Source organism: Pinus tabuliformis, chromosome J (genome assembly GCF_031772625.1).
Source record: "Pinus tabuliformis cultivar Carrire ecotype Pingquan chromosome J, CPIR1, whole genome shotgun sequence".
Classification (NCBI taxonomy): Eukaryota; Viridiplantae; Streptophyta; class Pinopsida; order Pinales; family Pinaceae; genus Pinus; species Pinus tabuliformis.
In genome coordinates this window covers 270,229,093-270,256,785 of record NC_142295.1, presented here as the reverse complement: position 1 = coordinate 270,256,785, position 27,693 = coordinate 270,229,093, and the positions used below count along the sequence as shown (strand labels likewise).

The following is a 27,693-nucleotide window of genomic DNA, read 5'->3' as shown; positions in this document are numbered from 1 at the left end:
CGCTCTCCTGGCCATGTCGACCAGCCTCCCACCTTGGAATCGATAGTTGTAAAATTGAGGGGAATCCAGGCCAGCCTGGATATCCTTTGGGAGCACAGATATGAGGACAGGAATGAGCTAGTGGCCTAGATGAACGATATTTGATATAGCCAAATAGAGATCCTGGAACAACTCGCTAATGTGCGCAGAAGCAAACGATGAACCAATGATCGCCTACAGCAACTTGAGGCCAGAATGGAACACACTGATTTTCATATGCATGAAATACATGGTCCAATGGTAGTTCCGCCCATGCATCCTCCCCAACCGCCACCTTGATATGCAGTCTACAGGATGTTTACTCATTTTGCTTCTTTTTTGGTATGTATGGTTGTCTAGCCCTCTAAAAATAAAGGTTCAATGGCAATTCTTATGCACTATATTTTGGCTCTATTAGCTAACAAATGCGGTCAGAGTGAAGTCGGGAGAGTTGTTGACAATCATCGTGTACTTTGAATTTTCATGATAATATAATAGAAGCCTCTTTGACTAACAAAAAAAAAATGGAGTACATTATATAGTATTATGAGGAAAAAGTAGCCCCAAGGGTTAGCTCAGGTGGTCTGGAGCTAGACGTGAAGTTCTTTGATATTGTTGCTAGTTGTTGTCGATCAAGGGTTCAATTCTCTTTGATTCCCTTGGGGTGAGGCCCCATAATCACGGCTAATGGTTTACCTCGTTTACCATCCACGAAATGTGGGGAAGTACTTAAAGGTTTCTCATGCTTTCATTCCAAATTAAAAAAAAATATATCATGAGGAAAGAGAGTATATTACATATTATAACCCATTAATTAGAATGAGTTACGACTAATGAGTTATAATATATACATATATATATATATATATATGCTTGATTAGTCGTAAGTTCGTAACTAACAAGTTATATTATATTATATAACATAGTATATCATATGTCAATTGGGTTTACTTCAGGTCATTTGGAGAAATGATTGGGATCCTTCCAACCTAGGTTCAATTCCCGCAATTGACATGACGAGCTTTGATGTAATGGCTTCAAGCCTAGTTGTAAAAAAATGAATAGTCCCTCGAGGACTAGTGCATATATATTCATCATATATGGGATATAAAGGTATTTTCCACAAGGATAAACAAAAAAAAAGCCTTGTTATGTATTATATAATATAACTCATTATATTATATAATATATAACAACTAACTAATCAGTTAGCAATTCTATTATATGTGATATATGATATCAAATAATTAATCAATCATATTATATATAATAACATACTATGTATTCTTAAAATATCTATAGAAAGTATATTTTATTATTATTTTAATAATAATTTTGTTTCTTGAGTTTCAAATTTATTATTAAGTATATAAAAGTAGTATATTTAATCAATTATGAATTATTCTAAATAGATTATTAATACAAATCTACTTATTTTGGCACTATATCATTTATTGTGTGTGGCGCCCCAAAATTTAGTAGGCCTTAAAGAGGGGTATCCTACAAGGCTATTACTAGACCAAGAGACAACAATAGGGTAGTGGTCCACTGTCACCACAACCAAAACCCCCTGCTTATTATGGACTTTCACCAATGAGAGGAGCCTCAGTATGAGGTCACCTATGATAGATATTCTAAGTACAAAGGTATAGGGTGACCAATAGGCTTCTAAGGGAAAATCTCAACTTAAGTACAAGGTTCCAATTACCAAATGGGGGCAAATTGCTTTTCCAGGAGACGTCGAATTTGTGAGGTGCAAGACCTAGGGCTTGATTAGTAGGTTGAGTGTGTGGATGGCCAAATATCAAGGCAAGGAGAAGGATTTCAAACAATGATTTTCAACGAGACAAAGGCAAATGAAACCCTCAAATAAGCCCCTAAGTTGAAGCAACACCAAACTAGGGTTCACCTAGGGAAACCAACTAGGGCAAGAAGATTATAGATAAAATTGAAGTGACTGCCTGCCAAGAGGTTTGATTTTGAGGCAACCAACTATGCCCTTCGCATTTAGATTTTCTAATCCCAAATATCTCCTTTGCCTGGAAATTCACACCAAGCCCTAGCTTGGATGCTTGGCCTTAAAGCGGTTGAATTAGGTCAAGAGGGAAAGAGATAAGATTTATGGATGAAAAGTGAGTTTGATCACCAACAAGGTAGACCGGTGCCTTATTCCTTGGAAGGATGGAGTCTATGAATCAATTGGATAGCTAAAAGTTGCTAAGGAGGAAATCTAATTGATGCCCTAGCATCAAAAACCCTAGCGATTACCTATGTACTTGATCAAGGAGTTTTATGGGAGAGCTAATCAAAGTTCACCAGTAGTGTTATGATTCACATGTTATTCATGGGTAATGCATGCAATAATGATATCTAAATTCTATCCAATAGATTTTCAATAAATTAGGGCACAATAGAAAATCACAGATTCAATTTATTCCATACATTAGACATAAAGAAAAGATGTATCCAACAAAATGCTCACTTACACAATAACATGAATGAAATTTCATCCATTGATCCAAGATAATAGCTCCAAAGACAAGCGAATTAGCTCCAAATAACAAAACGCATTCATAGATCCAAATTTCCTCCACAAGACAAATAGGCAGAAACCTTCAAGATGTCGAAATACTCAAGTCCAAGTGTTAATGAGAAACAAATAATTCTTCTCCTCTATTTATATGAGTAGAACTAATGTCCTTTTCAACCCCAAATCCCCTAAAGCAATATATTGTGTTACAATGATGAGTTAGGTCACAAGCCGACCTACCAGCTTAGACAAAAACATAAGAATTTTACCACATATGAGCTGATATCATCCATGAGTTATCCATTATAGGGCATGTGTTGATGTTTTTGGGTGCCAAACTTGGTGTAGAAGCTCTCTAAAATCACCCTCTAAGGGTTGACCCTCAATTTTTTGTCAACATCCCTCTCTGTACCCCAAAATTCATCTTGGGGCAACAAAGGTGGTCTCATGGATCTCCAAATGGTCATAGTGTTTGTCTCCACTCCAACGTTGAGGGATTCCAAGGTGGTGCTAGCCCTCCCATGTCTCAAGATGTGAGACCATGCTCATCTAAGCCATGGATCAGTTGTTAGCCCTCACAAAGTGCTAAGGCCAGTTGGGGGCATGCTTGGTCCAGCCGCATCATCCCAAAAGTCATTAAATGTAGGGAAAAGTACCAAAACGTTGTGGGTGTTGGAGGTGTCCAACAGTGAGTATGACGCTCTGCTACTGCTTGGAGTCCCATGGCTCCCAACACTTCACCTATGGATGTCAACGCGCTTCTCTGGAATCCTAGTCCCAGTTAAGGTGGCGAGGTCTCGGTCATGGAACCTATTGAGAAATCAATGAATGTAGTTATTAGGGTTTTGATTCCTTTTTCTTGATAATTACTTGTGATTTGTGTTGGCTTCTTACTTCTTTGCTTATCTTATCTTTCATCAAGCAATTACCAAATCAAAAATGCATGAAGATCACAAGAACAAGAGACACAACATGTAGGCACTCAGCCAGGGCAAAACCCCTCTCTAGGGGAAAACCCAATCAAACTCTTCTTCTATAATCGAACCAAGTCAAAGTGATACAATCCAAGACCTTTTGACCAAAACAAAGACCTTCAATCACCAAGTCAAACCTCCTTCCAAGTAGACAAACTCTGCCAAAGTCAACAAGGGTAAACTCCTCCAAAATTGCTTCAATTTGCAACTTCAGCCCCCTGCAACTCAAAATTTCTGACCTGCATTCACTGCAGAAATCTCGGCCCCTACAACTTGCCCAAAAACCCTAAAAATCTCGCACGTGTGAGAGAGAGAATGCCCAAACTCTTTGATTTTGTCATTCCTTTGATTTTATCTTATGTTCCTTGACTTCGCTCTCGTTTTTCTTCTTCCTTCACTTCAGATTGAACTTGTTGAGGATGGATGCCAAATAGGTCGGGTTTTTCTTCTATTTATACTGCTTCCTTAAGGTCGAATAGCCACAATCTGGGCTGACTACATCAAGGTAGGGCCGACTTGGTGAGGAGGTGACAAATAATTGTTTTGACTCAAAAATAATTTTCTTTACATGATACAAAAGCCCAAGAAGGGTCTAATAAATGTGACAATGACTCTTAAGACTCAAGAGAAACCCTAGAAGCCTACAATGGAGGCTTTGACCTAATAAATAAATAAAATGAGCATGAAACCCATGCTTCAAAATAATTTTATTTTTCTTCTTTTTTTAATTTTACAATAAATACATAATGATAAAGTACAATAGCAATTATGGAGATCGACCATAGTTACATTTTCAACCCTTGTTCTAAACTAGGGAGGTATTCATAATTATACAAATAGGTACAAAGATGAACTCAAATTGACATGTTCACAGAAGAGTACCAGCATATGCAATGCTAGGGATACCCTAACTGCCAAGGTGTCCTCCCAACAGGGACTAAGGTGTCATCAAGGCAACTACCATTATAGGTACCATCAGGCTACAGCCCTGGTATAAATATAGACACCATAACGCCTCCATGCCCTGACACCAACCCTCATAGGGATCCAGGTATCATCAACAAGGTCAACACTAAATCGGAGCTCCACAAGACCAAGATACCCTCCCACACTAGGATCCAAACATCAACAAGGCCAAACAACAACTGAGATCTCAATACTAACCAGGCCAAGATGTCCTCCCAAGTACCATTACAAAGACAATTTTATGGTACTCATCTCTCCCTCTCAACCAAATCAGGGATATCCACTAATCCAAGCATGTTTCTAAAATATACAAACTTCTTGTTGGGGAGAGATTTTGTCAACACATCAGCTACTTGTTCATCTGTCGAAACATACTGTAGCTTTACGACCCCTTCTTGTACTAAACTCCTAATATAGTGGTACTTATTATTAATATGCTTAGATATGGGATTGAACATTTTGTCTTCAGACATTTTGATGTTGCTTTGGTTATCACAATTTATAACGATGGGGTCCTTGTGTCCTCCAAACAGATCTGACAGAAGCTTCCCATGCCAAACCGCTTCTTTTCCAACTTCACAAGAAATAATGTATTCAGCATCAACACTACTCAAAGCAATTGACTCTTGTTTACAACTCATTCAGGAAATCATTGCGGATCCCAGACTAAAACAACCATCTGTAGTGCTTCTTCCATCTTTCTCACTACCACCCCAATCAAAATCAATGAAACTTGTTAATCAAATTTCCTTTTCATCATATTTTAGACAGTGATGAATAGTCCCACACAAATACCTCAAATATTACTTGGAAGCTATCTAATGATCATGGCATGCTTCCAACTGAAACTGACTTAGAACATTCACTCAATGAGCCAACCAGCTGACGGTAACATGTAGGATCAAGGAGACTAGAATCTGAACTTTTCAATTTCTTTAAATTAGTGATCATTAGAGTTGTCATAGGCTTGGAATCCATCATACCAAACTTTTGTAGAATCTTGAACATATACTTTCCTTGACCAAGATTGATTTCTCCGAGTTTCTGCCAAACTTCCAAGCCCAAATAGTGATGCATAAGTCCTATATCTCTCATTTCAAATTCTATTGCCAACATCTTTTTACATTCTATAATTCTATACTCCACACATGTAATGAGTAAATCATCCACATGTAATATAATAATAACTAGTTCATTCTTTACTGCTTTGACGTAGAAATTTGGGTCTGCAGAGCTTTTGACAAACCCAATCATTGAAAGATAGGCATTCATTCTAGCATACCAAGCTCTAGGTGATTGTTTCAAGCCATATAGAGCTTTCTTCAACCAAGAGACGTGAGATTCCTTGCTAGGTATCTCAAAACCTTCCAGTTGTTCAATGTACACTTCTTCATCTATGGTTCCATTCAAGAAAGTTGTTTTGCCATCCACTTGGTAGATGTTCCATCCCATAGTCGCTACTAAAGAAATCAAAGATCTAATAGTAGTGTTCCTGGCTGTAAGAGCAAATGTTTCTTCGTAGTCCACACCTTCCTTTTGAGAGAAACCCCTTGCTACAAATCTTGCTTTGTATTTATCTATGCTCCCATCAACAACATGTTTGATTTTGTAGATCCATTTAGAGGTGACAACAGATTTGTCACTAGGTCTAGGAACAATTTCCAAAACCCCATTCTTCATGATTGATTGATATTCTTGCATGGCTTTCTCCATTCATCATAATGAACAGCTTGTTCAAATGTGGTTGGTTCTGCTTCAATTAGTTTCGACATATAAGTTGCATATCTGAAGTACCTCTTTGGTTTCTTGCTTTGTCTAAAAGTATCTTTATTGCTCCATGTCCTTCGGCATCTTCAAGTGTAGCTTTTAACCAATTTGGCCTCTTCTTTACTTTGGGAATGATTGTAGGTTGAATGGGTTCACTTGGTCCTTCTTCTTCTTGATTTGTAGGTGCTTTGTCATGTTGCTCTTCTTCTTCAAAGAGTGGAATATCTTCCTCATCAGATTCAACGAGAATATCTTTGGACTTCTTGTATGCAAAGTTTTCATCAAATATTACATCTCTACTAACTTCAATTCTACGATCTTCCTTTATGTAGATTCTATAAGCCTTTGATGAAAGGCTATAACCAACAAATATACCCTTTAAACTAGTAGAGTCCAACTTCTTTCTCTTATCTTTAGGAATGTGAATGTAGGCAGGGCATCCAAAGATACGAAGATAATCTACATATGGCTTCTTTCCTGAGAATGCTTCTTCTAATGTCATATTATCAAGAATTCTATGAGGACTTCTACTTTGTATGTATATTGTTGTCATTGTTGCTTCTCCCCATAGGAATTTTGGAAGGTCATAATTAGATATCATGGTTCTAACGCATTCTTCAATGGTTCTATTCTTCCTTTCTGTAACTCCATTTTGTTCAGGATTATATGGGACTATGAGCTCCCTCTTAATACTTGCTTCCTTGCAAAAGGCTATGAGTTCCTTAGATGTATATTCACCACCATTATCAGATCTAAGGGTCTTTATCTTTCTTTCTATTAAGTTCTCCACTTCTAATTTGAAATCTTTAAACTTTTCAAAGACTTCATCCTTAGATTTGAGAAGATAGATCCAAGTCTTCCTAGAGTGATCATCAATGAAGGTCACATAATATATATGGCCTCCAAAATATTTATCTGGCATTGGTCCACACACATCGAAATGAATGAGATCTAACACTTCTTTAGTCCTTGTGTCATTTCTTGAAAATGGTTTCCTTGTATTCTTCCCTAAAGCACATCCCTTACATACTCCTTCATGATCCTCTTTCAAGTTGGGGATGCCTTTTACCATTTGACTTAGAGAGGGCAATATTTTATAATGAAGGTGCCCATATCTTCTATGCCAAAGCTCAGAGGGACTAATATCCATGTGAACAAGAGCCTGCGGAGAATGAGTTAAAAGTCTATACAATATTCCTTCACGAATCCCAATAACTCTTGCTTTTTCAATACTAGAGTCTCTTCCCCAAACAAGAACTTTTCCATCTATAAAGGCAATCCTATCTCCTTTATCTTCTAGACAAGAAATAGAAAGTAAATTCTTTTTCAAACCTAGAACATAGAGGATGTCGTTGAGATGAAGCTTTCCACCATCTTCTAGTTTCAATGAGGTAGATCCAAGACCTTTGACTGCATAGCTATTGTTATCTCCAAGTTCCATTGAATGAGATGATGATCCTTTGATAAAGTTTGTATTTTTCCACTTTCTCTTGTCATATGTCTTGAGGCTCTAGTATCAATGATCCATGCATTGTCATCATCAAATGTACTTGTAATTGCTGCTATGCACCCTCCAATTTTGATTCTCCTTGATACTTTGTAGATGATCTTGACACCAAAGTTTCCTACAACTTTCAAGAGATCTTTGAGGGTCTTGAATCCCATCTTCCAATAGCTTTCCATTGATGAGAGAGATCTTTTCAAGAGTGCTTTTCTTCCTTCAAATGATAGCCAACAAAGTGATCTTCAGATAGTCCTTCCTTCACCTTAGCTCCGAAACCATGTTGAGAAATCAATGCATGTAGTTATCAAGGTTTTGATTCCTCTTTTCTTGATAATTACTTGTGATTTGTGTTGGCTTCTTTACTTCTTTATTTATGTTATATTTCATCAAGCAATTACCAAATCAAAAATTTATGAAGATCATAAGAACAAGAGACAGAAGATGTAGGCACTCAGCCAAGGCAAAACCCCTCTCTAGGGGAAAAGAACCCGGTCAGACTCTTCTTCTATAATCGAACCAAGTCAAATTGAGACAATCCAAGACCTTTTGACCAAGACAAAGACCTCCTCCAATCAAAGTCAGTCCTCCTTCCAAGTAGACAAACTTTGCCAAAGTCAACAAGGGTAAACTCCTTCAAAACTGCTTCAATCTGCAACTTCGTCCCCTTGCAACTCAGAATTTTGAACTTGCAGTCACTACATAAATTTTGGCCCCTGCAACTTACCCGGAAACCCTAAAAAATTTGTACATGTGAGAGAGAAGATACCCAAAAACTTTGATTTTGTGATTCCTTTGATTTGACCTTCTTTACCTTGACTTTGCTCTCCTTTTTCTTCTTCCTTCACTATAGATCGAACTTGTTGAGGATGGATGCCAAATAGACCAAGCTTTTCTTCTATTTATACTACTTCCACAGAGTCAAATAGCCCCAATCAGAGTCAACTTCATCAAGGTAGGGTCGACCTGGTGAGGAGGTGACAAATAACTATTTTGACTCAAAAATAATTTCCTTTACATGATACAGAAGCCCAAGAAGGGTCTGATAAAGGTGACAATGACTCTTAAGACTCAAGAGAAACCCTAGAAGCCTACAATGGCAGCTTTGACCTAATAAATAAACAAAATGAGCATGAAACTCATGCTTCAAAATAATTTTCTTTTCAATTCTACAATAAATACATAATGATAAAGTACAATAGCAATTATGAAGACCAACCATAGTTACATTTTCAACAAGACCACCTAATGATCACATCATAAAGTCTAGTGAAAGCAACAAAGCATCAAGTACAATAATCATTTTTGCATCTTAGTGAACCAAGCTTGAATGTAATGGACAAATCAACACTTCAACCAAGAGTTCCTTTCCAAAATTAGGGCTTTGAACTCGAAATGATGTTACCTCCCTAGGTAGGAGTGGCTAAAGGACAACCCTATTAGGAGTTTCCAACCCCCAATTAGAAGTCGCATTTCCTCAGTCTACCCTTCAATCAATAGGTGTTATGTGAACAATGATGTAATAAAGGAGAGAAGACTTCATGGCCAAGTGCCACGGTCAAAGGGACCAACATGATGGAGATCCACATCCTAAGTATATAGATGTGAGAAGGGAGCAATTGTGGCTGCATGAGTTACCAACCCAACCTTTGTTTTTCCACCCCTCTTGCGCGCCATTTACTTTTTCTTGATTTTTCTTTGTATTATTGCTCATAACTCAAAGGGTTAGAACTTGTTTTGTATGATTTATAGCAGTTGTATTACCCCTTAATGATGACACAACTCATTGCCCATCAGGGTTGGGACATGCAAGGATTCCTTTCATGATGTATAGAAGCAATATGGTGCTCATAAATCAAGTGTTGACCATAAGAGATGAGGTAGAGCTCATGTTAGGCTCTTTCCCACGTGTTATTGTGTATGTCTCAGCCATCTATTGCATTTTAATTTTCTTTTTTTATTTAGCTTGTGGCCATTATACGCTTTTTCCTTTTCTTTTAGTTGCATCAAGCTCTCGAGGCCAAGTTCTGGGCCCTACCCAGGCATGTGATGTATGGGTGCCAAATCCCAGAGAACCAATGGTCAGTTGAAACCAAAGAATAGAACTGGAATATAGTGAATGTCATGTACGATGGAAAGTGGTAGGTATGGAATCACGATAGATGGAACATGTTATCTCAATTAGGGCTTCCCAAGTAGTGCCCCTCCTTTACTCATTAGGCCATTAGGGGAGGTTCTACTGAACTAGGATTAAAGATTAACCCCCCATTTAAGGTGACGGAACAAGATCATGGTCATAACCCTTCCTCCTTCCAAGTCACCCCATAATCCACATGCCAGAAGCCCAAATTACAAGCAAACATAAGAACCTACTTGCAAAATGAATAAAGTACCTTTTGATCGGAAGCCCACCTTTGTTCATGTACTCTTGCAAGATGGGTGAGAAGTCATATGACTGGTGCAAGTGGGAGAGATGAATAGTGGCACATCACTGGCTAGTGGTGGATGTCAAGGGTTGCTCGTTGGCTAGTTGGATACGAAGTGTGGGAGAAAAAAATTCTCCTATGGGGTCACCCAATTTTGGTGGGTCACATTGTGCACAAGCATCTAAAACTTTGATATTATTTTTTACTTTCAACTCTTAACTCAACATTAAACCAACTTACCTGGAAATTATCATTAATGAGACAATATAGATTAACCTTCTGTAGATAAAACCTCTAGTGCCTTGGCATCTGCTTAGTGTGATGTGGCATATACTTTTTCTATTTCAATATTTTCCTTAGGAGGCCCATTTGAGACCCAAATTTATTGTAATGGTTCACATGGTGTGTAGATTGATACTCTTTGCCACAAGTTTTGAATGCACTGCTCATGAGTATTGGATTTTTATATGTTCCTCTTGAAGCCCTATTTTTCCTAATAAGATCAACTGGAAAGCAACTCCTGTACATGATGTCGGCTCGATGTCCCCTCTCAGTTATTTAAGGATATTCGTATTTAATTTGGAAAATTACGAATGAGGTTGTGGATATGTCCTTGCATTTAAAAGTTATAGCACTCTCTTTCGAAGAGATGTGTGTGGTTGTTCTATTTGGCAAAATCTGAGCAAAAGGCCTTTATTTTACCATTTATTCAATTGTCCATGTTTGTATCTTTGTATTTCTCTCATTGTATATTTGATATTAGTATAAGTTGTATTTAAAGAAATAACCTTGATAACTTATAAGTCTTATAACAAGGTCATTTATAGATCCAATAAATCATCCTTCATCTATCATAAGAAATTTGAAATGAATTACAAATAAAAACAAAACTTATAGCTTATAAGCCTATTGATTAAAAGTTGAGTCATGTTAGAAAATCAGAAAGGCAATTAGATTTTCTTATATAGATAATTACTTGTGATTCTTTTATCTTTATGTTCTTTTCTCTTTTAGTTCATCAAGCAATTACCAAAACAATAACATAAGGACCACAGATGTAGGCGGACAGCCAGGGCAAAAACCCTATCTAGGGGAAAACCCAGTCAACAATTCTTCCTTCAATAGTTTCTCGAGATAATCCAAGACTCTAGACAAAGATTCCCTCCACACCAAGTCAACCCTCAATCCTTCTTGCAGATGACAACCCTTCACAAGAAACTTCGACCTACAAGCATCAGCAGCAACTTCAACGCAGTAGCAGTAGCAGTAGCAGCAGCAGCTTCGACTAGACTTGGAGAACTTTGATCTCCCTTGATACACCTCAGAACTGAGTGAAAATTGTCCCAAAATTTTGATCTTGAGGTCTTCTATCCCCTTCCAGAAACTCGCACTTCTTTACAACTCCTTTTTTAGCCCTTTCTCAACTTCGCACTTTTCCAGCTTCCAGCTTCAGAAATTGAACTATGTGTGAGTGAGTGAGATGCTCCAATGAATTCGAACTGCCTTGTATTTATAGCCTTCCATGGAGGTCGAATTACTTGTCTTGAGGCCGACTTGGTGTGGAGGAGACTAAATTCATTTTTGACTCAAAAATAATTTTTTTTACATGATTCGATAGCCCAAGAAGGGTCTCTTTTAATGGACAATGACTCTAATGACTCAGAATAAATCCTAGAAGTCCTCAATGGGGACTTTGACCTAAAACAAGATGACCCTAGCATGAAACCCATGCTTTAATAAGTCATAAAAATATTTTCTTCATTCCTTTTGATAAGTACACCTCAAATACATTTATGAAGACCGAACCTAGTTACATATTTCAACACTCCCTCTTAACTAGGGAGGTATTCATCAGTACAAGTACAAGGAAAATCTTAGAACACATGAACCATGAAGAATTTTAGGCACCACAATGCCATGGACTAGATTCCTGACCAGGGCAATCTATCCAAGGTCCTCCAACAATTTAGGCACCGCAATGCCATGGACTAGATTCCTGACCAGGGCAATCTATCCAAGTGGGACTAAGATGGACTAAAGCTTTCAGCCTCTCTAGGTACCATCAGGCTTACTTACTAACCATCAACCTAGGGATCTAGGTGTGTATCCGAGGTCAGAGCTCCATGACCAATGCCACCCTCCCTACTTCAGGAACTAGACATCAACACAAAGTGTCGGCCAGATGTCCTCCCAGGCAATGTCTCACACACAAAGCCTCAACTTCTCAATTATTCCAATCGGTAACAAATTCTTTCCAATCAAACAGATCAGTAACAAATCTCTCCCGATCAAACTGATCGACAACCCTAAGCATGTAAAACATGTTATCAAACCTTTGAGAGATTTACCTGTACAAACACAACCCCAATTAGTAACAAACTTTCAAATGTACATAAATAGATACAAACCTCCGGGGTCTTCCAAACAACTTGATGTTGCTTCTCAACTTTCCATAGTAGGACTTAGAGCTTTCCAAATGAATCTTGACAGAAGATTCCTCAACCATATAGCTTTCTCTCCTACTTTTCATGCATCAACATATTCTACAAATAAATCCAGCTCTTCTTATCTCAACAGCCCTTCAAAACACATTCTTCAATTTCTTCTTTCAAGGTGTCCATCGTGACTATGATATGACCTCCCTCTGAACTAGGGAAATTTCATCCAGGCTCCCTCTTAACCTAGAGAGTTCTATTTCTTTTTCACGACATCAGAGAATCTTTAATGGCTTCCATCCTTGACCATCACCATTCACATAACTTTCTTCATCATGCTTATTATATCAATTTTGCGAGCATCTTCACTATCTTGAAGATTATGTACCTTCACAACTTAGAGAGAAAGTACAACCAAAACTATAAAAGCATGAAATTAACCATATCAGAATCATATAATGGAAGCATTCAACTTTAGACATCAAAATGCTCAACTTCAACTTCAAATTCTTTCTGGGGATTTTGTCATAAACCCTAGACTATTTGAGCATTTCATAACAACCTTCATTACATCTAGAGTTTCCATGTTTCTTCCAGAGGTATGGCATACCCTACTACATCATATTGCAAACCCTAGAAATAATTCAATGAAAATATAGATCTACAATGTATCTAACAACTTTAAATTTTCTAGGGATTTTGTCATAAACCCTAGACTATTTGAGCATTTCATAACAACCTTCATTACATCTAGAGTTTCAATGTTTCTTCCAGAGGTATGACATACCCTACTACATCATATTGCAAACCCTAGATGTAATTCAATCAAAATATAGATCTACAATGTATCTAACAACTTTCAAAATTCATATGTTAGACTTCCTACTAGGATTTCATACAAACCCTAGATTTTATACATGAGTTTCAACAATCAAAACAATCACTGCTCAATCAACAACATGACTAGCTTCCACTAGGATTTGTTGTAAACCCTAGATTTTACTTGTTCCCAACAATCATAACTCAAATTTAGATTACAAATCTCAAATTATCACTTTGTCATTATATATTAGAGATTTGGACTTCTACTAAGGTTTAATTACAAAACCCTAGGATTCACAAACACTATGATCCTAGAGAATCAAACTTCGACTAGGGCTTAGTTGCAAACTCTGGGACTCATGACCGTCAACAATTATGTCAACGTATATATCTAGGATTCCATCATCATGCACAAAAATAACGTGTTAGTCAAACCCAACTACACAAATATCAGTAAGAGTTAGACATATAACAAGCTTGATCAGACTAGGATTTGATCGAACAAACACACACACACACACACCAAGGATTTCATTTCTAGGACATTATAAAGGTCTTGCTTATACACCAAACCCTAATGATCTAGGGTTTCAACACAAAAAAAAGCAAACCCTGAATTACCAATCCTTCAAAGGTTCGATATTTCAGACATTACCACTCAGCCCTAACAAGTTAGGGTTTCCCTAACCATGTCAAAACCCCAAACATGACATCATCAAAGCATCAAGCATTTTTTTCTTTGACTTCAACATTAACCCTAAGTAGGTTAGGGTTACACACATAATCATCAACATACCCTTAAGTTAGGGTTTTCACAATTAACCTTTCTAGGGTTCCACAAGAGTAATCAAAGATATGAGGAGGTAGATTTATCTAATGATGAATCACCCAATCAAGAATCTTTAATATTCAAGAAAGCTAGACAAAAAGATGTTAGTAATAGTTTATGAAAAATGAATATGGAGAGAGCAAAAACTTGTAATTCAAAATATACCTCTTATTTCTTAACAAACCTTGTAATTCCAATGCTTTGATTGTGAGGCCTTCTTCCTTGAGTCTTCAGCGAGTTTTCCTAAGCAAGGAAAATAGAGTAGAAATGTGATTAGTATTTAATGCAACCAAAACTAGATAAGTGAGGAAAACTAAAAATGAAAATGGTAATAGGATACTTATCTTTGGAAGTGGATGAGGGCTCCCTCCAAGCTTGAGGGATACCTATAACCTTAAGAACAAAAATAAAAAATGTTTTTCCAAAATATGTTAAACCTAAAAACTAGAAATCAAAATGAAATAACAAAAGCTTAGATCAAAGGACTTAGTAGTGTAAGTCCCTTATATCCAATTCTTTGGGTTTACTCTTCTTTGGAGATCCTTCTTCAGCTACATTGGCTTGATCTCTGCTTCATTTCTTGTTCTTCGGATTGTTAGGACAGTCACTTCTATAGCGACCCATCTTGTGGCACTGGTCGCATTCTATCTTGGACATATCAACCTTCCTTCTTGGCCCTCTTGACTTCTTGGAGTGTCATTTCTTATGAGAAGAGGAATATGCATTTGAGACCTTTTCTTCTTTGTTGTTGGATTCTAAAGAAATTATCATTTCTTCTTGGGTGCAAGCATTCCACAATTGTTCAAAGGTAGGAGATTCTTTCCAGCTATTGAGACCTGAAGCAAAAGAAGTCCACGTATTTGGTAATCCCAATAGTGCAGTGATTACTAGCTCCTTCTACAGTACTATTTCATCTATGGCTTGAAGTTCATCTCTAATCCTTGATATCCTTACAAAGAAGGAAGCCACAGTATCATCCTTTGTCATCTTTGTAGTCCTTAACTCATTCTTCGAGCTTGCTACTTGACCGATGTTCTTGATAGTGAATAATTTTTCCAATGCTTCATACATTTCTTTAGCATTGTCTATATTGGAAATGTACGAGACAAGATTTTCATATATGCTTTCTACCATCAAAGTCATAGCCAATATCTCCAATTCCCTATACTTCACCTTGTCTGCATCATTGGATTCTTCGATAGGTTTCTTAACCTTTCTTCTAACCACATCCAAGACCTTGTTCTTTTCAAGAATGAGGTCAATTCTCTTCTTCCAAGATTTGTAGTTTGATGCTCCTTCCAATTTGTTCTCACTCTTTAATGTGTTAGACGTTTTCCTTGAATATAGTGGACTTCTTCTCTTATAAGAGCTCCTTATATGATCCCTAGATCAATCCTTTAGATTCCTTCTGGCAGACTGCCTTTTTCCTTCTTCACCTTAGCTCTGACTCCAAGTTTAAAAATCAGAAAGGCAGAAATATTTTCTTATATAGATAATTACTTGTGATTCTTTTATCTTTATGTTCTTCTTTTATCTTTTAGTTCATTAAGCAATTAACAAAACAATAACACAAGGACAACAGATGTAGGCAGACAGCCAAGGAAAAACCCCTATCTAGGGGAAAACCCAATCAACAATTCTTCCTTCAATAGTTTCTCAAGATAATCCAAGACTCTAGACAGAGACTCCCTCCACACTAAGTCAACCCTCAATCCTTCTTGCAGATGACAACCCTTCACAAGCAACTTCGACCTAACAACATCAGTAGGAGCTTCGACCCAGTAGTAGCAACAGCTTCGACCAAACTTGGAGAACTTCGATCTCCCTTGATACACCTCAGAACTGAGTGAGAGTCATTCCAAAATTTCGATCTTTAGGTCTTCTATCCCTTCAAGAAACTTGCACTTCTTTCCAGCTCCTTTTCTAGCCCTTTCTCAACTTCGCACTTTTCCAACTTCCAACTTCAGAAATCGAACTATGTGTGAGTGATTGAGATGCTCCAAATGAATTTGAACTGTCTTGTATTTATAGCCTTCCAGGGAGGTCGAATTACTTGTATGGAGGCCGACTTGGTGTGGAGGAGACTAAATTCATTTTTAACTCAAAAATAATTATTTTTACATGACTCAAAAGCCCAAGAAGGGTCTCTTTTAAAGGACAATGACTCTAATGACTCAGAATAAATCCTAGAAGTCCTCAATGTGGACTTTGACCTAAAACAAGATGACCCAAGCATGAAACCCAAGCTTTAATAATTCGTAAAAATATTTTCTTCATTCTTTTTGATAAGCACATCTCAAATACATTTATGAAGACCGAACCTAGTTACATATTTCAACAAGTCGAACAAACACCATAATCTCATTTCATAAGTACATATGAAAAAAAATTTGTATCTCTATTAGTAAAAATTAAAGAAAATAGATGATAATAAGGAAGATAGTTTGTTTTTACTATTAAATAATTAAACAATATAAGAGAAGTAGAAGATAGCATATATTTCTACAAGGAAGAATACAAATGAGTTATGCACACAAATGGCGGCAAAAAAAATAACCTGGGCTTTCCACGTGCATCAATGTGTTGGTACTTTTTGTCCTCTATATTATGTTTCACCTGTGAATTAGTGGTACATTGTTAGCATTCATTGTGGTTAAGGTGATAAAAGACAATGTGTATCTTAAAAAATAAATTGCAAATAGAAATCACTTGTGAAAAATTAGTTGCTCATTTTCTGGAATGTGGTTGTGAGAGAGAACCTACTCATGTGCTAGAGAACCTACTCATGTGCTAGTCACTCTCCTTTATAGCAAAGGAATTCGAACAAGTATGGCTTCATAATTTAACCAAACATTAGGGATTATCCATTCAAAAGAATGAAGTGCTTAAGACCAAGTCCACATCACCATCCCATTCGGTTTAGGAGATGACAAAGGAGGGGTATTTTTGGGATAAAATATTCAACAAAGTAATATAATTTCTTGACAATAATCCTAGATTAGCATCATAAAATAAATGTTAAATGAATGGATTAAAACCAAGCAACCTAAGAGAAATCTACTTGCAGTGTGATCTTTAATGGTGGGCAATCATTTTATGAAATTAATCAAAGATATAGAGATGTAAATTACCATTATCTATCTATCAAAAGGATAACACAACATGAAATGTCCTTGTTTGCATGCAGAAATAAAGGAGGCCTAGGTTGTTGAGCAAAATCTCAGTGAATTTAAAGAAGTGTTGAGGAAATCCATGAGGTATTGTTTCATCAAGTGGCAAAGGTGCAAAAGGTAGCAGCACAAATAAGTTGAAATGTTGTGATGACAAGCATCACTGGTAAATGTGACCCCGACAAATCTAAGGGACAAATAGTTTAAGTACAAGAGTAATTGTCAAAACAGCAAGTGCAAATAGTGGTCCACTATTCTTCAATAGATCAAATCAATCATGTAGAAAGCACTCCAATCAAGATGGAAGATCTGAAGGGCAAAGTGTTGTGGTTTCAAGCTCCAATCCAGTAGAACTTTGTGCCTTATAAAGGCTATACCCTTAGCATGAATCACCAACTACTTTTCACTGAAGATGGCAATGGAATTCTTAATGGAGAAGCCTCCAAGAGAGGAAAGCAATATTAATCCTATCAAGTCTTACAGTCTTATAGTTTTCTTTGTTATATGTATATAATTATGGTATTATTCAGATATACAGGTTACATTGTTATCTATGTTGGACTTCTAAATATCTAGGATGGGTGAGCATGAGATATAAGTTAGGATTGTCGTTTTGTCAATCTATACACTGCAGAATTTGAGACATACTTATGAAACCTCTCTTAACAACACATTTGTTAGGGTATAGTCACATCTTTTGTAAGTTTTTGTATGCTATCAAGTCTGAGGAAGCTTTTCCTTTGATTCTATTCAGTGTAAATTATCTACCACCTTCCATACCTTGGGACACTGTTTACAACATTTTTGGCCTGTTGACCACCCAGCTTGACTTAATGGCAAGGACAGCTTAGTTGCTTATCAGAAGGCTCCTTTGTTGGAGCATGGCACCCACTCTTTTTTAAGAAATCAAACCCTGGTGTGTATTATAAGACTACTCCACTTTCACTTGGTGCAATATTGTAAAGGGAAGGTTTTAACTTTAAAACTAGTTGACAGCTTCAATATGGAAGTAAAAATATCACTTTCTATTGTTCTGGCACAATCACTACATCTTTCAATCCAGTAAGCAAACAGTGTCTCTCAACAAAACTAAACCTTGTGCACCACTAAAAATGATAGGAAACCAACCTGTTCCAAAGACCACACTAAATGCGGTTGAAAATTTGTGGTAAAACTGATGGGAGCAACCTGCAAACAAGTTGAACATTCACATCATGAAAATGATCAGGCATACTCAAAGTTGCAAACAGAAGGAGAACAACTTAAATTATTTTCCAATGTCCACCAAATAAATAGCATATTTTAAATTTTGCATTAACACCAAGGCACATGAAATATTGGACCATTGCAAAATAGTTGAAAAAAGTAGCATTAAGAAAACCCAGGAATGCATCCAATTCTAACATAATATATAAAAAGGCAGATAAGCATGGAAAGGGTTCTAAAATCTAAATTAATGCAGTAAATGTTTTAATTTCACTTCACAACCATGCATATCATTTTAAAACGTCAACATAAGAGCCCATTAATAGTCGAGGAAAATATAAACTATCTAAGCCATATATGTTGTGAAATTCTCAGCAAAGTATGAGTAAGCACAAAATTGGAAAAGAACAATGCACTACACTTTTTCTATCCAAACTAATCAAAATGTCACAACAAATATATAGTAAACAAATTAAGATAAAAGACTTCACAAGTCATACGTAGATGAACGAAGGCAAAAACAAGGTTATAGGCAGGAAAGAAAATCACCTCTATCCTTAACATATGTTTCCACAAAAAATACCAAAGCCAAATTACGATAAATGGAGACAAGTTAACTACAAAACAGAGCATAACAATAATTTTCTGGCGGAGTGTGCTTTAAAAGGAAAGAACCAACATAATTGTTATAAAACATAATAATATAATCCACATAAAAAAGTTACACCATACAACCATAACTGAATGCCCTAATCTAGATTCACAGAGTTGATCCTTTCCATAAGATACTTTGCCTATGAAGTATTGATAAGTTGATGTTAGTCACTGAAACTAAACTAGTAACCTGCATTTGCATACCGATTCCAAGTACTTTCCCTGATCCAACTGGAAGTTACAAAAGAAACATGCATTTCACTGAATAGAGAATTGCTGAATACGCTAACCTGGAATATAATCCTAAAATTGGAAGTATTCCTAAAGGCATAACCTCAAAAAGGCTTCCTTGACCGATAGGGTAGATCAAGAAAACAGCAGTAGCAGCTACAACAGGAGCTAAGTATGCAACATCAATACGAGGATGCATACCTAGACTGACACTAAGCTCCCATTCACAACCCATATAGCAAACTGTGCACAGTAGGAAGTGTACAAAGGAAGATTTTTTCCAGACGGGATAGAAGTGCAAGCTGAGGTGCTAGCACAAGCTAAGCAATGGTAAGTGGATGGTACATCATCCAAGAAACAGCTATTGTGGTCGTATGTGGATGCCACATCATAACAGAAACAACTATTATTATTGTGTGTACAATAATGTATGGATCAGGTTCATGGTACAATGACCATGGACTCATGGTCCTAATGGTTGTGGACTCTTGCCAAGGCAATAAAAGATCCCCCAATGCACCAGAAACACCGAAAGTCTAATGTGGGAAATAAAGTTGAGAAACTAGAGGAGTTGACATCACTAATAATAAAGCATATATTTCTCAAAATAAAGGTAGCTATTCACTTTGTTACCCCTCGTGTTATACGAGAATGTGTCATTATGTCCCAGTTGCATTTGACAGAGATTTTCTTGATGACACGGGTGACTCAACATCCACATTCAGGAGAAGGTCTTTTATGGATGTCAACACTTAATCAACAATAGTTATCAAACTTGTTAGTCCTATTTTTCTAACCATTAATCAACATTGACAACCTATTACTCATTGTTCAAGATATTGACCTAAGATGGCAACCATGAATCATTAAAATCATTACTAAAAAAATCTTTGGGCCAATTTTTCTACGCCTGTATATGGTATCCTAAGATCTCTTTTATAAGTACACTTACGGACACCACTTAAATAGTGGAAGAATGGTTTAAACTGCCAAGATTTAATAGCTTGTCCCTTCCGACATTCTTGTATTCTGTCAACCGTCCTCTTTTAATAACTAGTCTTTGTCAAAACCATGGCAACAAATGTTGGCATTATCTTAAGTTCCTGAGCTTGCACTAAGCATCAGGACAATATAATATTCAATGAAAGTAACACCAATTCAAATCATAGGCGTGCACATAGTGAAGAAAAAAACAATCATTGTACAAGGAGGATTTTCCAGATGGTGTACAGAGAATTACAAAGCAGTTTCTTTGTACCCAACTGTAACAGAGCTCATGTAAGCATCATATTACCCCCTGGCCTCTACCAACGAGATTGATTTTGTTATTATTTTGTGTACTACACTAGAGCATAGACGATTGAGCTATCATAACATGAGAGTTGTTCTGCACTTCGGCATGTTGAAGATGATGCCTTAATACAGTTTGCATATCACAATAGATACACGCACACAACTTTAAGAGTTTTAAATTGCTTCTGTTAGACTTCATACAATAAGGTTCAATAACACTAAAAATAGGAATCTATGAAAATTAGTAAACCTCAAGAAGAGTAGTTACATGAAGAGAATTTACTAACTATTGTTCTCATATGCAGTGAAGGGGTAAAAAAGATATCAAGATTTAGGTTTACCGGTTGCCCTTGATACACTTTCTCAATAACATCACTGGCTTTCATGACCTTCAAAATTGCATCGCCAGAGGCACTTGTCTCCACTTCATAGCCTGAACCACGCCATTGCGGTAAGCCTCCATCTAGAACCCAAACTTTGTCATGACCAAAAACTCTGAACATCCTGCATAAGTAGACAATAAGCTCTGCTTCAGTACAAGATATATGTTTCATGCTAATCTCTGAATGCCAACCATATAAAATAAGCTTGCAACTCCAATTGCCAGGAGCTGCAACTTACCACCACACACGAGCAGCACTGAAAATTCCTTTTCCATCATAAATAATCACTTTATCTTTATTTTCAATTCCAAGAGCAGATACTGCAGCAGCAAATGCTTTCTCTGATGGTAGCATATGTGGCAACTGCAAACAAGATACATGAATAGCAATAGTAATTACTGCAACAATATCACTCAAGACTAAGTTCACTGTTGGATTGACAGAATGAAGATAAAACATTTAAACTTTACACTCAGCTTTAAAAATAAAACATGTAGTACAACTGTAAAATGTTATATAGGCCATCTTTCTAAACCCTACTTTACCTTTCAAAAAGTATTTGTATGATGTGTAACATTACACCTGTTGTAGCACATCTTTTATTTCTTACCACATATCATGAGCTCAATGTTTGAGAGTATAACAATTGGGAAATACTAATTATGTTTTCATGAGTCATTAATCACTTATGTCACAATCCATGACTAGGTAATTTTTGTTGCTCAGATTGTACAGCCACTGCGACAATGACTCAAGGCGGGGGCTGTCACTCTGATCCCCGCCCACTCCGTTTTAACTGTCTCCCAACAGCAAGCTATGGGGGGTAGTCCCTATGGAAATGTGAAGATGAAGGAGAAGTTGGCAACCAACGAGTCTAGGAGACACGATTGAATGGCCTAGCTACTTGGTTAATTTTAGCAAGACTTAATGATTAGATTAGATTTGAATGTGAGACCAGTGCCTTATGGAGTCAACTTCTCGCTTATTACCAATTAAATGCCAAGTAACCAGATGAACAATCGCTGCTTGAATGCTTATCTATCCTATATGCTATGCAAATCCTAAGACTTAGGTGTGATGCAAAAGTCTTAGTTGTTTTTAATTAAATGTATATTCTGGATGTCTCAATTCCCTTAACTATTTTGAAGCTAGTCTTTAGAGTAGATTGTGGGAAAGAGACCAACAGGAAGCAAGCATTGGCTTGAATAACGATACCTTACATTAGGCTCTAACCACCCGATGTCTCTACCGCTGCAAAGACTGTGGCTCTAATGACTGCAAGGTCACCGTGTTAACCACTAAAGAGGTGCTAGACTCCTCAAGCTAGATGAGAAAGGTGGCCCTACTTTCTATCAACTAAGCTTATGTTTGGACGTAAGTTATTAATGCAAGACTAGCTTAGGATGCTTAATGCAAGATTATGAGTGATTCTTAAGGTGAGATTACTTAAATGTTTCCTTAAGTACTTCATTAAGATTTACTTCAAATTAAGCTATTAAGTATTTAACAATGATTATGAAAGGTAATCTCAACCACAAGATAAGTGTTTAAGCTTAACAGTGCCAACAAGAGAAAAAATGCTTACGATACAATTGTTCAAGTATAAGAAAGATGCTCTTAACAATGATTCACCGATAGAGTTCACAATAGATATCCACTTAAAATATGAACTATAAATGATTATTAGAGCACTTATCCACTTAGAACAATTAGCCAATGATTCTCAATACAAGATGCCAATGATTATCAATCCTCTAAATATGACAATATTACTTAGAACCAATTATCCAAGCCATATTCAATTACAATAGAAGCCTTTAAGCAAAGAATATTCAGATGCCAAAATATTGTAATTAGATCACAACCAATTAGATTCTTAGAACCTCAAGATCACAAATTGTTCAATGATGCACAATTAGAACAAGCTATGCCAATTTGATTAGAGACAATAAGATTGCAAGTGTTCTTAGCCAATATTCTTTAACAATTTGACAACATAAAATGATTTATCATGAGATGTGATTCAAGCCAATTTCACAAAGTCAATGATCTAATGAGAAAGGGCTTACAAGAGACAATCAAGCATTAGTTTCCAAGTAACCAATACTTAGCAACCTACTCCACAATAGCACTTAAAGTTATAACTATTAGACAAGTAACCATGTAAAGCAATGAGAGCACTTATGTAACTTGTATTCCAATGTTAAGATGGATTTAGGGCAGCAATATGAAACTTTTAATTTAGGGCTCTTTCGAGTGTAAAGTGATGAGCATATACTAGCAAAATATGAGCAATGATAACCAAAGAGTCAGACCAATCTTGAAAATATGAAATCTTAGATACTTTAGGCTTCTTAGGATGCAAATTTTCAGTGTTATATCAGGTCTGATCACACTTATGACAGTCAATGAAAAATGTGAAATTTGCTTAAACAAAATTAACCCAACTCATGCAATTAATTCCTTAATATGTCAAGCGAGTTATGAGTTGATTTTATGCCAATTTAGGATATCTTTTGCCACTGTTATGCATTACATGACTGTTGTCAGTAAACAGTGAAATGAGCAAGGGTTTAGAGGTCAAACCAAAGGCCCTAGGCCAAGACGAAACTTGCCCATCTGACCAATATTCTCCAACACCTGAAAACACCAATTTTCACCAATTTCTCTGCAAAACAAACCAATATTCAGTCTTGAAATCAAATGCTCAACCAAGATGGAAAGAGGACAAATGAGGGAAGTAAAGAGGACTAGGAGAGAATGGATAAGGCCTAAGAGGCCTGTGGCTAAGGCCTAGAGGCCAAGAGGGCCTCACGGCAAGCCTTGAAAGGTTGTCGCTAGGCTTCAGGAGGGGGGCAAGAGGTCCTAAAGGGCTGTGGCCTAGGGCTAGGGCCTCAAAGAGGCCTGCGGCAGGGGATTTAAGGGAGGTTGAGAGCCATAAATCCCACGGCAAGGAGGAAAAGGGGGAAACAGAGAGCCAAGGAGGAAGGGGAAGGCTAGACGGAGAGGATAGGAGGGAGACTGGAGGGTTGGAAGGTTTGATCAAGCCTGTGACAAGGAAAATAAGGGAGGTTAGGTGGCCTAGAGGCCACGGTCAGGCCTACCAAGGTCAAAAAATGCCACGGCAAGGGTTACAAGGGCAGGTCGAGGCCTTTATAGCCCTATGGTTGCCTTGGAGGGCCAGAAAAGGGTGACACAGGGGCTTTTAGGGCCACGACCAAGACTAAGGAGACTAGACAGCTAGGTTGGAGGAGGCCATTGGGCCTAGAGGCCCTAAAAAAATTTCAAACCCTTCCAAATTTCAAATTTGCTTTAGATCTTCAATGCCACTACAAAATTCTTTAGTTGTTAGCCCTGCAAAATTTTAGAGACTAGATACCCTCAAGGGCCTAGATCTAGCGCTAATCTAGCAAATCTTCTTGAGAATCACCTACACAAATAAATTTATAGGAACCCAAAACTCCAATATATACAAAAGAGAATTCAAAATCCCAAAACCCCAAAACTCAGCAACAAAACAAGGTTTAGAAAATAAAATTATTTACCCCCATAAATAAATATTATACAAAATATACAAGTGTACAATGCTTAAGAGGATTTGGAAAAGATAGTTTTTTTTTATAAACATTGACAATGGCTAGATGTATTTCGAAAAATAAATGTTAAACCACAACCTTAGTGAAGTTAGAATATCACACAAAATATTCATAATCCAAACATGGTCAGCCTGTGCCCACAGTTTGTGAACTTAGAGCCCAAGAACTTGGGAACCTGCAAACCCTATATATTTTCTCAAGATAGAATGAATCAGATCACCTAAAATAAGCACAAAACTTACCAATAGAATGTTCCTATCATCTACAATGAAATAACAATTTGATTACTAGTTGAAGCATAATATAGGATGCACATACCCAGCATATACCACAAAATAGTGAGACAAAGACACCATGAATTGCACCCCAAAGTCTTTCATTATGATGATAAAACGTTCCTAGTAGGACACTGGCTTTACCAACATTTACAAAGTTACATCAGACCAGAGCTCAAGATCCAGATGATCCATAGAGGCAAAATGCCTTCTATTTATAGAGAAATTCCTCCAAGGAAAATTATGGCTAGTTGGCTTGATCCCCATCAAAATAATCTCGACCATTGATAAATCTTTGATGATATTTTAATCTTTGTCGTCGAGAATAATTATTTTTGAGGAATTTTCGAATTTCTCATCAAAACGATTTTTTATTAGCCATAAATAATTATTTTGACCTAATTTCCTCAAAATATTAACTTTGACTCAACTACCAAGGTCCAAGGGTCCAAATTTTCTTGGAATTTTCAATATTCCCTTGGTGGGGACCTCCAAAATTTGATTTCTTTTGGACCAGTGAATTTTTCTACTTTGAAAATTTAATTTTAATTTTGACTCTAAAGTAATTAATTTTCTAGCTTAGGATTTAATTTTATTTTTGCCAGAAAAATTAATTGATTGACTCATGAGGGGATTAATTATTTTCCCACCCTCAAGGACCATGCACTAAAATAATTTTTACATAAGATTTTACAATAATTCAACCCTCAAAGGGGGAATACCATTCGTTATAAACCCTCATAATATTTACCCAATTTTGCGACACAATATGATCTAGTAGACCAAGTGATTTGTAATAAAATAATTTAGCCAATTAGCTTAAATTATTCCCAAGTCACTTTTACAATCGACTCAACTAAAACACTAGGACTCACATAAGACTTTGACGATAAATTCCACCCTAGCTTTGGGGTGAGGTTGGAGGGAAAAACTTTGTTAATCACCCATGTTTAGAAGCACAGATAATTAGTGAGACGAAAAACCTCCTAGGATGAAATTTGTCGCCAAAATAATAGGCTTACCTAGGTTGTTACATACATACACGGTCTTAATAGTATCATTTACATTACAATTTGCATAATGGGTTTACAATGACTCAAAAAATTGTTGGTTGATGATCCAGATCTTTTGAAAAAATTTGGCACCACTGCTTCCTTGGAACTTTGACAAAAATGTGTGCAACAGTAACTAACCCTCTTTTCTGAGGAGTGCATATGGGCTAATCACTTATGTCACTTGGTGACTAGGTAACTAACCCTCTTTTCTGAGGTGTGCATCTAGGTTATAGATTATATATATATATATATATATATATATATAGAGAGAGAGAGAGAGAGAGACATACTGCTAGGCCATTCAATTGAAATCAAGTTTGCCTTAGTTTTTGCCAAATCATATTGGGACACATATTCCAATATCCAAGGAATTAACATCTATCATCCACAACTGAAAAACTTCTTTAGTTTCAATTAGAGATGAAACAACTTAAAAGGTATTGCTTCAATCCAAATCTTGTTTTTTCCCGAGGGAAACACAAGGGATGCTTCCCACATTGGTGAATGGCATCCCGGTAAACCCATTGATGTATACCAATGCACCTCACCCAAGGGGATTCAAATCAGGCACCTACTGTCACGAAACTAACCAAATGCCTAGCAACATTGTCGACAACTGGTTGAGCTAACCCCTTGGGCTTCAAATCTAGTTAATTTACATTGACATTGTTGTTGATTCATACATTGACATATCTTTTGTCTACATGATTAAATCCAAAAACTCAACAAGAGATCGTTGAAATTGAATCATTTTTTCATGAAGATTGGTTAAGGTGAGATATGTATATTGCACTAAAACTGTGACCTAAATCAACTATGGTATAAAGGATAGAAGTGGCCAACTGGATGTCATATTTTCATTTTCCAGCCAACTTTTCATCTATATCCATCTTTCTAAACTTGGGTGTAGTAAGAATTCTTCTCCATCAAATTCATAAAGTTGCAGCTAAAGTTTCAACAGCGTCATAATGCATTGTTTCTCTAGCACGTAATGTTGGATGGTGATGTTGAATTATTACTGGGATTAAGCATAGGGTCACAGCACATGATAATGCTTCCCCGAAAGACAACACTTCATAATGCAGAATGTGAATATAAAACAAGTTGGTATAGAATCATCACCTGAAAGGGAAATGTTAGCCTCACTCTCACATAAAACAATCAAAAAGTCCAAAATAATTAAAATTATAAAACTTGGATTAATTCCTACTTGTCTATTCTAGAATGATTCAGTTCCTCAAACTTTGGAGTTTGTTTAGGTCTAGTTGGTTGAGAGATTCTCTCCAACTAGTTAGGCTCCTAGATTAGTGTGTGGTTGAGATATTTACTCAACCAAATTGATTGCGCGTTCAAGATAGACGCACTATCTTGAGACATACTCTTGATGTATTTATATATTGTATGATTATCTTTTTTGTGAGAGAGATACAATATATTAAGGCTTGAGAAGCTTTTTCCGCCAAAGTTTATGTCTCTGATATTTTGTTTATTTTCATTTAATATTCTTTAATTGGTATCAGAGCAAAGTACAAAGGGATCTGACAAGCCTGTTGGAGAGCGGC

General features: G+C 36.7%; 1 protein-coding gene across 3 annotated transcripts in view; it reads right to left on the bottom strand.

Moving 5' to 3' along the window:
* The window catches only part of MST1 (mercaptopyruvate sulfurtransferase 1), a 292,278-nt gene that overhangs the window by 105,213 nt on the left and 159,372 nt on the right, over nucleotides 1-27,693 (bottom strand). For all 3 annotated transcript variants that reach the window (XM_089377607.1, XM_089377610.1, XM_089377608.1), the window contains exons 5-8: nucleotides 21,444-21,568; nucleotides 21,164-21,326; nucleotides 18,567-18,626; nucleotides 16,826-16,884 (exon numbers count right to left, since the gene is read on the bottom strand). In XM_089377607.1, coding sequence (XP_089233733.1) covers nucleotides 16,826-16,884; nucleotides 18,567-18,626; nucleotides 21,164-21,326; nucleotides 21,444-21,568 — 407 coding nt within the window. The remainder of the gene's footprint in view (nucleotides 1-16,825; nucleotides 16,885-18,566; nucleotides 18,627-21,163; nucleotides 21,327-21,443; nucleotides 21,569-27,693) is intronic.